The following is a 12,179-nucleotide window of genomic DNA, read 5'->3' on the forward strand; positions in this document are numbered from 1 at the left end:
GTTAGCGTGGTTTGTGACCCCCCCCCCCCTCTCCCCTCAAACACACACACACACACACACACACCCCTGCATGTTTGATGAATGTAGATGAGAGATGGGGAGCCACTTCCTGTCTGCCACCTCCACCCAGTAGTGAATGCAACACAGAGCGCCACATCCACGTTTGAAGCATGAAACAGGTTTATTGGAATGAAAAAAAAAGAAAAATGTGTGAAAAAAAACACAACAGCAACAAAAACAACAACAAGAAAAGAGCAACAGCAACAACAATACTGTCCGTACACTTGTTTCCCCCCCCCAGAGTCGCGACTGTTAGCGGCTAAATGTGAAGCCGTCGGGGGCGCTAGCAGGGCGCTAACAATCTCAACTTCATCCGCTGTGATGGCTGTGACAGCGAGTGCGTGCGCGCGTGTGTGTGTGTGTGTGTGTGTGTGTGTGTTGGTGTTGGTCAGTGAGAGAGTCTTTGGTATTTAGATGAAGCACAGACACGCACAAACACGCACGCACGCACGTACACACACACACAGAAGCAACACACATAAAAGCAGATTGCGAAACGAGTGAACAGCAAAAAAAAAGTCATCATGTGACGTGTGTGTGTGTGTATGTACAGTGTGAACAGGAGTGGGCGCAGCCTGATTGTTTTTCACAGTGCTCGACATTTTCATCGCGACTTCACAATTTGAACTCACCCCTCTACCTCCTGCTAATGTTCAACACAAGCGAGCAAGGCACTTGTAAAAATTTGTGCAAACTGCCGACTTTTAAAAAACGCAGCAAAAATTAAAAAGTCATCTTTTTACTCTTTTTACTCACCCTACTCTCCTCCTCCTCAACCAGTCAGAGGCCTGCACTAGATTTCTAAGGAACTGGATGCGAACCGCTCCGCAGAACTTTTAAGCATTGTAGCTTTCTTTACGAGAGAGAGGGGAAAAAAAAACAGAAAACAACAATAGAAGAGAGAGTTTTTCCTGCTAAACTGAGGAATTCACAGTTCCGATCCGGCGGTTCACCGTGACGTAACAACGACGACCCCCGAAAAACACAAACAAAAAAACAAAAGCCTTCTTCATGTGAAGCCATCGTGAAAAACAAAAAACAAAAAAACAAAATCAAAACAAATTATGGAACAAATTATGACAAAACAGACACATGATAGACCCTTATATGGCCGTTAAAGGAAGCAACTAGTTCAGACGGCCGTTGGTCAAAAATCATTTTTGGTTGTTTTCTTGGAAACAAAAGACACATTGTACAATTTCCTTCTTGGAAACGAAAAGAGAAATAAACCAACACAAACATACAGCTGATGAACACGAGCTGGCCCTGCCCCTTCCTCCCAACCACAGCCCCCCTGTAGAGTTTTTTTTTTTTTCAGGGGGGTAGGAGGGGTCAGGGGTTGAGGTAAAGTGGGTCTTATCCCCCCTAGTGATCCTTCATGGTGTGACAAAATGTCCGCGTGGAGGTGAAAGTGAACACAAATGAGTGAACACAACCCAAAAAAGGAAAAAAAAGAGAGGATGCAGTAATGAAAACTCGGGGGGCATGGGGGGGTAGTGAGTGTGTGTGTGTGGAAGGATGGGTAGGGGGTGTTGGTGTTGGCGGTGGTGTGGCTAAAGGGAATAATCAGTGCAGCTTTGGTTGGTGCCCCTGGTGAGGCGTTAGTACACCCGGTCGGTCCAGACAAAGTCCCGGTGGTAGCGCGGCGCCATGCTAGCGTAGCCTCCTACCTGCTTGCCGTTGCCGCCGCTGCCACCCCCACCGCCATATTTGGGTGGGTTGTTGTTGGCGGTGGCCACTGCCGCCCGGTAGCAGTAATCCGAGTACTGGTCAGAGCCCGTGGAGTTGTTGTCGCTGCCCGCCGTGCCCACAAAGGTGTTGGTGGCGGGCAGGTCCTGCACCGCCTGGTGCTTCCTGGAGGCAGAGGGCGATTGCGGCTGCAGCTGGATAGAGGGCAGCGGCGAGTTGGAGCGGTAGTGGCGGCCCAGGTCAGGGCTGCCTGGCGGGTAGTTGAGCGGCAGGTGAATGCGGGGGCTGCCGGTGCCTCCGCCTCCGCCACTGGCCGCCATCACGCCGCCTGCCACCACGTCGCCGTCCTCACCCATGAGGTTGAACTTGTGGTGGCCCTTGGCAAGGCCGGCCTCCTCGTCCTCCTCCAGGGGCTTGGCCGTCCGCGGGCCCTTCCCCCCACTGCCCTTCTTGCTCTTGCGGCCCTTGGCATTCTTGGGGCCGCCCTGTTTTGGGGCATACAGGTCCTTGCTCTCCTTCTTGCCTGCCTGGTAGCCGCTTTTGGTGACCCGGTGCAGCCGGTGCCTGAAGACCACCACTGGCACGATGACCAGGACCACCCCGGCCAGCCCGGCCAGGCCAGCCAGGGCGTAGACCACCTTGCCGCTGTGCGAGTCAGCGTAGTCGGGGTCGCCGGCGATGTCCCGGTCCAATGGGGTGTATAGGCTGTGGCCCACCAGCGCCTCGATTAGGGAGGCGTTGGACTTCTCCCGGGTGGTGTCATTGACAAAGACATGCACCAGGGCAGTGGCGTGGCGGGGCGGCTTGCCGCGGTCACTCACCCTCACCACCAGGCGGTGTAGCCCGTTGTGCTTGTCGGCCAGCTCCTGTGTCAGCGTGATCTCGCCACTGCTGGGCGAGATGCGGAAGAGGCCGTGCGGGTTGCCGCCGGCGATGGCGTAGACCAGGTCGGCGTTGGGGCCTGAGTCCAGGTCCTCGGCTTCCACCACCTCCACCCTGGTGTCGGGCGAGGCGGCGGGCGACAGCAGCTTGTAGGAGGAGTTGGCCGGCCGGGTGACATAAGGCGCGTTGTCGTTCTCGTCCAGCACGTTGATGGTCACGCCCACATAGGAGGAGCGGGGCGGTTCGCCCGAGTCCACCGCCTTGAGGCGGAATGTGTAGGTGCTCTCCTTCTCGCGGTCGAAGGAGACGCTGGACAGAATGGTGCCGGTGCCGTTCTGTACCACAAAGGTGCCGTCGTCGGGCTCCACAAAGAGATGCACGAGGGCGTTCTCGCCCTTGTCGTCGTCGGTCACCGTCACCACTCCTACAGGGCTGAGCGGCGCCCCATTCTCACTGACCGAGAAGCTGTAGCCACTCAGCATGAAGCGGGGCTCGTTGTCGTTGCGATCCTGTACGGCTACCACCAACGTGGCCGTGCCTGTCTTGCTGGGCACGCCCTTGTCGGCCGCCGCCACCCGGAATTGGTAGCGCTCACGCTCCTCGCGGTCCAGCAGGTTCTTGGCGCGCACCTCGCCCGTGACGGCATCAATCTCAAAGAGGCGAGCAGCGGCCGGGTCCAGAATGCTGTAGACCAGCTCGGCGTTGCTGCCGCTGTCGGCGTCGGTGGCCACGGCGTCCAGCACCTTGTCGCCCGGCTGGTTGCCCTCAGCGAACTCCACCTCCAGCAGCGCCGGGGAGAAGGAGGGTGTGTTGTCGTTGACATCTGTTACCTGCACCCGCAGGGAGTTGGTGCTGGACATTGCTGGGTTGCCCGAGTCCACTGCCACGATCTCAATGAGATATACCTTGATGCGCTCGTAGTCCAGGGCGGTGGTGGTCTGCAGGAAGTACTTCCTCTTGCGATCGTTGGCCGACTCGCTGGCTGGCCGCAGCTGGAATGGCACATCGCCGGCCACCACGCAGGTGACCACAGCGTTCTCGCCCTCGTCGCGGTCCGACACCTGCACCAGGGCCACCGGCGTGCCCACGGACGTGTCCTCGGAGATGTTGGCCACGCCGTCCTGGTGGATCACCAGGCCAAAGCCCCGGATTTCCACGGTGGGGGCATTGTCGTTTTTGTCCTTGACGTCGATGGTCACCGGCACCTTGGAGCTCTTGGCGTTGGGCCCACGGTCACGGGCCACCACTGAGAACTTGAGGAAGTTTTCCTCCTCGCGGTCCACGGCGCCCTTGACGTAGATGACACCCGTGGAGCGGTCGATGAGCAGGAGCCTCTGGACGGCGTCCGATGGCTGATGGAGACTGTAGTCGATCTCACCATTGAGGCCGGTGTCGGCGTCATTGGCTCGCACCTGCGACCGGGACCAAAAAAAAAGAAGAAAATATTATGTGAATTGATTAGACTTCCGACTTTGGAACTTTGGTAAGTTCCTTTTAAAAAACCAACAGATAGATCAACTGTGATCATTATGTCCTTGGTTTTTAATGGATTTATATCTTTCTTTGATACAGACATAGGATTTCTCCTACCTCTGGGTGGTCTGTCTCAAAGAAAGATACCTAGGGTAGGAGAAAAACCTACGTATGTATCAAAGAAAGATATAAATTCAGTATAAAGTGGATGTTTACTTTACTGTCCTGATAGATCGTGTTTTTCTCCTGGAAACAATTGGAAGAAAACCTTTTTTTGGTTCTTTATCACCGGTGGTTGCTGTACAGCAAAACAGTGTCGGAATAAATTTTAAAAATGCTGAGCGACTGCCGAACGACTGCCGAAGCACCAAAGACTACAACAGTCGGAGTGGAACGAACAGAGAAAATGTTGGAGGTTGTTCAGCCTAAGACCACCGGCCCCCGTGGGCCACGGGAGGGAGATGGCCTCGAAAACATGTATGACTGTGAGTGTGTTGTGACCTCAAACAACTTTAGTTTGAAGGCTATTTGCAAAGTACAACCGCTGAATCGTGTCGATAAACTGTTAGCCACCGCCACTAACTCCGTGCTCTGCTTGTGTGCTGTGTTCGCTGGCAGTTTCGCTCCTTATAGCGATTTTAATGCTGCAAGCGTTTTAACACCGGTTGAATAGAGCTTTTCCTGTTTTGTGCTTTGCGCGGACTTAAGTTATGCAGATAGTCTTGTCTAATAATAAACGACTCTGACACTCAAGTGATCGTTCCAAGCGTCAGCGTCTACATTTTCTCTGCTAGGACAGCGCTTTGATACAAATCAACAGTATTACACGAAATCATTCTAAGCCCTACTAAAATTTCTACTAAAAAAACAAAACAAAAACAAAAAACACCTGTGCTGTACACGGTGCTGTGTACAACTCGCCAGTTCACACAGAACAATGGCAGTTCTCACCTCAAGTGGAACAGGGTTACTTCCTGAGTCTCTAAACAGCCTCACAAGTCCACAAAGTTTCTCAAATGATCCACGCGTTATTCGGAAATGTGTTCGGAACTCTTTGATTATTTTTGTGTTTTCTTCCTCTATTTATCAACGCAATAAAAAGAGTCGGTAGATAAGTTGAATTGGCTTTACTGGAGCTCCATACACCACGATTACAAACCCTCTCCCGCAGTCTGTTTCCCGAACCCGCACGCACCAAGAACGAAGGGTCTGGATCACCCGCCACGGTGACGGCACTATGTGTAGAATCAAAGACACAGTTCTGTTGTGACCCTCCAAACAGCACACCCAAAACACAACACACAAACAGTTTCCTTATAGAAAAGCTGCTGCACTGCAGATCCAAGCAGATCATCAAAAATTCACGCACATACACGTTACTAGCAATTTAATGCAAGTAAAGAAAAAGTGATAGCCGAGGGAAACCGGTTGTCTAAGGCAGCCCAAATCAGAATGTTACCTGGATGAAGACTTATTCATTTACTAACATTCAAAGAAAGCGGTGCTAGCTGTGAGTCTCGATAGCTCACAGCTGATAGATAGCACTCACTTTCAAGAGTGTATTCGCTGTGGTAGACGTGGGCTTCGACAGTAAAATCACCAGTAATATGTTGTGTACGTTTGTGAATTTCTGACCAATCCGGTGACGGCGGCGCAGCACATCCGTAGCTGTTCGGCGAGAAAACTCGCTAACTCGAAGAACAGTACGAACATTACACCGGTGTTTCGGTTCGTGCTCCAGTTGTTTTGTTTTGCAATGAAAGGTTACCCCGAAGTTAACACGCTGAAAAGACTCATATCGTCCCTTGGTGTGAGAGAGGTGCATGCGTCCCTGTCAATAATTAAGATTTTCTCAGCTGCCTCTATACGGGGGCAAGGAGAGTCCGATTAGACGAGAAAATGAATTATGAGTTTAGTCCGATTAAGCTCTGCATGTAAATGTAGTCAGAGTCGTGGAGCCTGCGTCATTTTATAAAATGAACTCGTGTTACGGCCGCTTTTAAACATCTACCAGCTGCTGCCTCAGCACTTCTCTGACACGCTGCCGCTGCTGCTGCTGCTGCTGCTTGTGCTCTTTCTTCTTCTTAAGGCCATTATTCTGTTAAAGCACGGCTGAACTGCAGCCAGACGAGCACTCAGTGAACTGACTGACTGACTGACTGGCATTTATTTTTTTCAAAAAGCCTTTGATGGACTGACGTACGGAGGAGGGAACACCTGAGCAGCTCTTGGAGGAGCTTGCTTAGCAACCACCGGGACTTAATTCATTTATTTTGCAGCTAAACCACAGCTAAACAACAGCTTAGCCCCGTGGCTAATTGCTAAAGGAAGCCTTTAGCGGGTCAGTTGGTGGTAAAGTGGCTGAGAAGCACGTCATTGCGTTGAGCGAGAGAGAGAGAGAAAACATTCAGAAAACATCCAGGCTAAACTCTTTAGCGGTGGCTAGGCTAGAAGGGGCTGAATGTAGTTTGAGCACCCTGCTGGTGGTGGGGAAAAAAATATTTAAAAGTGTTAAAAAAAAATATTAGCTTGTTGTCGTTTCTGAGTAAATTATCTTTTTAGCTGATTTTTGTTGATTTTTTTCGTTTCAGAGCTTTTCAAAAATCAGGATATCAATGTGCAGCTAGCTTAGCTGGCCGGCGCAAACAGGAAGTGAGGACTTGGGGGGCTTCCTACTCCTGGGCCTTCTGTTCTCTCTCTCTCTCTCTCTGTCTCTTCTCACTGCGGCGGTTAAACAAATATCTGCTCTTTCTGTCAGAGTGACGGCCTGTTGGGGGCGTTAGAGCGAGGGGGAGGTGGGGGGGGGGGGGGTGAGGGGGCAGGAAGCAGCGATCAGCGAGCGGGAGGCCGAGGTCGCGCGGAAACATCAGAGAAGAAATTAGAGCCGCCGCCCACCGGCCATCGATTGGCCCTCCCTCGCTCGCTCGCTCGGCCTTCGCTCGCCCACTGATACGGTGAATTATTGACAGGAAGCAAACACCAGCTGTTTATCTCCCACTGCAACATTAACCAGCCAGGAGGGGGCGGTGCTCTGGTTCCTGACACCAGGAGGCGGAGCTGAGAAAGCAAAAAAAACCAAAATAAAACAAACAAACGAAAGGGCCAGTCTAGTCTGGTTCCTGGTTGGCTGTTGACTCAGTCACATGACGCAACGAGCATCACATGGTTGATGAATGACGAGGTGTCCCTCGACTTGGAGAAAAGAGGGAGGAGACAGAGAGACTGAGTTTTTTTTTCCCAGGTTCCGTCGCCTCGGCCTGGAAGTTTTGCCGCACGCCCCGACCGACCACTGTCCGTCCTCCAACCATCCATTTCCCATCCCTGAGCCCAGGGTCGGGGGGAGGTCGAGGTCTGCTGGAGCCTCTCCCAGCTGTCAGAGGGCGAAGGCAAGGGTGACACCCTGGACAAGTCGCCAGCTCACCGCAGGGCGAGGATTATTGTCTCATGATAATTAAACGTACGTGACTACAGGTGAATGGAGGGGACAAAAGACCGGAGATCAAAATGTGATTAAAAAAATGAAGCTGTTACGCCTTGCGATTAATCTCATTGCATCAATATTTCAACTCCCAATGTATTCAGACGTCACAAGGTTATTGTAAGGGACCTTTGGTCTCAACATGTCTACATGTACAAATAATATATATATATATATATATATATACAGTATGTACAGAGTCAGCCAAAATAATGTACACACATTAGGAAAAGGAAATTTAGTTCTCATTAGAATCTTCATATATAAATGGTCCATTTTAGTATTTGACAAACGGACCAGCTGGCTGGGGTTTTTTCTTTCCCCCCATCTCTTCTTCCTCCACCTCCTCTCTCCCCCCCTCCCCCTCTAAATTAAATTTGCTGCCTGCAAAAAAGGGGAAAATCCATCTCAAATCTGACGTCTTCGCCGCCGTGAAATAGGTTAAAAAATCTGCTCGGCGCAGCGGGAGAGCGAGCGCCATTGTGCTGCTGGGGTTTTTTCTCCCTCTCTAAGCGGGTCGGGGTCGTCAGTCAGCGCCTGGCGTGTTAAGTGAAATGAATTTTTTCGGCGGTGGCGGTGGCGACGGCAGCACTGTGAAATGCAACCAGGAGCCACATCCAGGGCAATAAAACCAAATAAGCCCCGTGGATAATCTCATGACTGAGTCAGATTAAGGCGCCCGGCGGGGGGGGGGGGGTAGGGCTGCGTTCGGCCAACATGGGAGGAGGCGGGGGTGGGGGGAGGGCGGCAACGAGTCAGCGGTTAATATGTGACCCCCCCCCCATCGTCTCACCTCCGCCGCACCGTCGCCACGGGTCATTGAGCAGCCAATGACGTGCAGCCTTAAAGGTTCCCGCCCGCTCACCACCGCCCGTGTCAGGTGACTAGAGGGAGGAGTTCCCATCGCCGCGCCACAAGCCAGCTGCAGGCTCCCCTCCGATAATTTTTTGCCCCCCACAAAAGGTTTCCCATCCGACCGAGCATTGCTCTTTTTGTTTTTTTTTGTTTTTTTAATTAGCAGGAGGCTGCAAACACAGGGCTAAAGCAATGGATGTATTTTAAGAACTGGATACCGCACTGGCAATGTGGCAGTTGGGTGATCCCCCCCCACCCCCCGCCTCCCCAGTGAGAGGAAAAATCTCAATCGCCCCGCGATAAAACTGCTCTGAAACAAACAAACAGGACCACCTTTGACCTGAGATGCTGTTCATCATAAATCTTTTAAATAATAAATAACAAATCTTTGTATGTATATCTAATCTTTAGATTTTTTTTTATAAAGGCCAGAACATTGCCAGAAAAGAGGTTTTTTTTTCTAGCGTGATGTCACGCCTCCTTCTGATTGGTTGATGCGTTCCTAATGCACCATGGGAGTTACAGGGGGCATGATGGGAAGTGACACTTCTTGACACCGACTGGTACATGAAAATATTTTTCAGCGTTTTGGATTCCAGGGGGGGGGGGGGTTGAGTCCAACACCCGGAGCAGGGGTCCGAGGAGCCACATGTTTCAATTTGGAAATTTTAAATACATTTTCTTAAATATAAAAAAATTGAGTTGTTCAAGCTTTTTAATCCGGCCTGCCGCACTTACAAGACATACTAATAGTCTTTCATTATTGTATTTCATCCACTTTTCAGTCATTTAAGAGTCATTTCAATAAAAAGCTAAATCCCACTGGGCTTCAAAGACACAGACTTTGTTGTAACGTTGTCCCTTTTCATTTTTCATAGACATTAAAGCACATGTTTCTACATCACCCCATGACCTGTGAGGTGGGTCACCAAAACACACCATCCAGCTACTCCTGCCCCCTCAGTCACGTTTTAGCTCCCACTGTGGCCCCACCAGTCAAACAGTTTGGACCACCCCTGGTTTAGGTGGTCCAGGGGTGGTTCTGGGAAGGTTCCAGGTAGTTCTAGGGTGGTTCTGGGAAGGTTTTAGGTAGTTCTAGGGTGGTTCTGGGATGGTTCTAGGTAGTTCTAGGTTGGTTCTGGGATGGTTCTAGGAAGGTTCTAGGTAGTTCTAGGTTGGTTCTGGGATGGTTCTAGGAAGGTTCTAGGTAGTTCTAGGGTGGTTCTGGGACTGGTTCTAGGGTGGTTCCAGGTAGTTCTAGGTTGGTTCTGGGATGGTTCTAAGAGAAATTCTAAGAACCCATTGTGGCCCATAAGTCAAAAGGTCTGCACAACCCTGACCAAGAGGAACCCCCCCCGCCCTTCCAACCAAACCGACCAATCAGATGGCAAGTACCATACCTGCAGCACCGAGTGTCCCGGCGGGCTGTTCTCCAGCAGCTCGGCCTCGTAGTGGCCCCTCTCGAACTTGGGCGCGTTGTCGTTCTGGTCGGTGACGGTCACCCTCAGGAGGGCGCTGCTGGCCCGGGCCGGCCGCCCGCCGTCCACCACCCGCACGTTGAGGTCGTACGAGTCCTTGGTCTCGCGGTCCAGGCCGCCCATCACCACCAGTTGCGGCAGCTTCTCGTCCGAGTCCAGCGCCACCTGCAGGCCGAAGAGCCGCTCGGCGTCGGCACCTGCCGTCAGCGAGTACTCGGCGACGCCGTTGGTGCCCGAGTCCCGGTCGGTGGCGGCCGGGATGGAGAAGAGGGCGCCCACGTTGGTGTTCTCGGGGATGGAGAGGGTCAGGATGGGCGAGGCGAACTGCGGCGTGTTGTCGTTGATGTCCAGCACCTGGATGCGGCCTTCGATGAGGCGGGGCCCCGAGCCCAGGCCCTTGGCCATGTCGGTGATGGACACCTCGAACTCCAGGAAGCACTCTTCGCCCTCAAAGAGGTTGCGGCAGTCGCGAAGCGTCTCGCGGTCCAGGGGCACCTCAGTGGTGTAGATGTCGCCCGTCTTGCCGTCCACCCGCAGGTAGGGGGCGCCCACCTCCAGCTTGTAAAGGTGCCCCGTGTCGGGCAAACCCTGGTCCGAGGCCAGGCTGCCCACCAGCGTGCTGGGCGGCTGCTCCTCTGGGATCCTGTAGAGGATGTTGGAGTGGGCCGCCGCTATGCCGCCGCAGCAGGACGCCAGCAGCAGGACCAGGAGGGGGAGGAGGGGCGGGGCCTCCCGCCTCAGCGCCATGGTGACTCTGCCCACCAGCGACACTCTGAAGAAGGGAGCAAGGGAAAGAGAGACGCAGGTTGGCGGTTATTAGACAGCAGCCAACGGGAAGTTTGCACACATTCGTGTTGACTGACGCACAGTTTTTTTTTGTTTTTTTTTGCACGTGTTTTCTGCCTCGACGATTGGCCTGGGTGTTGTTTTACCGAAGTGCGGAATGCAAATAGTTGTGCCACCTCTGCAACTCAGTCAATCACTCTGACACTCTTCATCCCCGCAGAGAGACAACACATCCTCCTAGTTGTCTTTTTGGTTCTTTAAAGAACAACAACCCCTACGATGCCTTTGAGTTTTTTTCTCCTTTTCTTTTTTTTTTTTTCTTTCTTTATCCGAGCCTCGGCTGGAACGCGGTTGTTCAAACAGTGGTTAAAAAAGAGGAACAGAAGGAGACGGACGAAGGAGAATGGTCATTAACGGCGGAAATAAACCTCTGAGTGCTTTGCAGCGGCGTTCTATGAAAAGACGGAGAGCTGCGCTTTCATCTCCGTCCAGCAGGGTTTTTTTTTCTCTCCTCATTTTAACACCCAGCGCCGTCATCTAAACGGCGTCCTTTCAGCGGCACTCAAAGAAGAAACTCTGCAGGACCGACCGCCGTTTAGAGTCCTTGATGTCAAAGACATTTTGCTGTGTTGAACTTTGAAGCCTCTTCCAGCAGCAGCAGCAGCAGCAGCAGCAGCGAGTGCTGGCTGACATCTGAATTCATCAAGCCAGAGTATTCATTGAGCTAATGTCTGCGAGGGTCCAGAACCACGGGGCTCCACAACCTCCAGGATCCGGGACCTCCAGGGTCCAGAATCACCATGGTCCACAACCTCCAGGGTCCAGAACCACCAGGGTCCAGACCACCGGGCTCCAGAACCACCGGGCTCCACAACCTTCAGGGTCCAGGACCTCCAGGGTCCAAAATCACCATGGTCCACAACCTCCAGAGTCCAGAACCACCTGGGTCCAGAACCACCGGGCTCCAGAACCACCGGGCTCCACAACCTCCAGGATCCAGGACCTCCAGGGTCCAGAATCACCATGGTCCACAACCTCCAGGGTCCAGAACCACCAGGGTCCACAACTTTTTGGGTCCAAAACCTTCAGAGTCTAGAACCACCAGGGACCAGAACCACCGGGCTCCACAACCTCCAGGGTCCACAACTTTTTGGGTCCAAAACCTTCAGAGTCTAGAACCAGCAGGGTCCAGAACCTCAAGAATCCACAACCTTCAGAGTCCAGAACTCCTCCGGCCCACTGGACAACACGTCACTGACTAAACCCGCCTACCACTTCCTGTCTTTGCAGAGCATCAAACAGGACGTGCGCAGATGAAGGTTATTTTTCCCACAATGCTCTGCTGCTGCAGGTGTCTACAGTGGAGGAGTCTTTGGTCTTCTTCGACGACTACTTTGTTCTCTGTCTTCTTCCCACCCTCTTCACCTCCTCCTTCTACTCTCCACCCCCCCCCCCCCCCACCCTCCACCTCCCTAACC

The 12,179-nt window shown here is 52.6% G+C and overlaps 1 protein-coding gene across 1 annotated transcript in view; it reads right to left on the reverse strand.

Moving 5' to 3' along the window:
* Nucleotides 1–923: 923 nt before the first annotated feature.
* LOC142901806 (protocadherin-1-like) overlaps nt 924–12,179 on the reverse strand; it is a 23,108-nt gene continuing 11,852 nt past the window's right edge. The window contains exons 2-3 of the mRNA XM_076046504.1: nt 9,838–10,687; nt 924–4,043 (exon numbers count right to left, since the gene is read on the reverse strand). Coding sequence (XP_075902619.1) covers nt 1,662–4,043; nt 9,838–10,662 — 3,207 coding nt within the window. The 5' untranslated portion in view covers nt 10,663–10,687 and the 3' untranslated portion in view covers nt 924–1,661. The remainder of the gene's footprint in view (nt 4,044–9,837; nt 10,688–12,179) is intronic.

This window comes from Nelusetta ayraudi, unplaced genomic scaffold, assembly GCF_046127955.1.
Source record: "Nelusetta ayraudi isolate G7.1 ecotype Tasmania unplaced genomic scaffold, CSIRO-AGI_Nayr_v1 ptg000090l, whole genome shotgun sequence".
Lineage (NCBI taxonomy): Eukaryota > Metazoa > Chordata > Actinopteri > Tetraodontiformes > Monacanthidae > Nelusetta > Nelusetta ayraudi.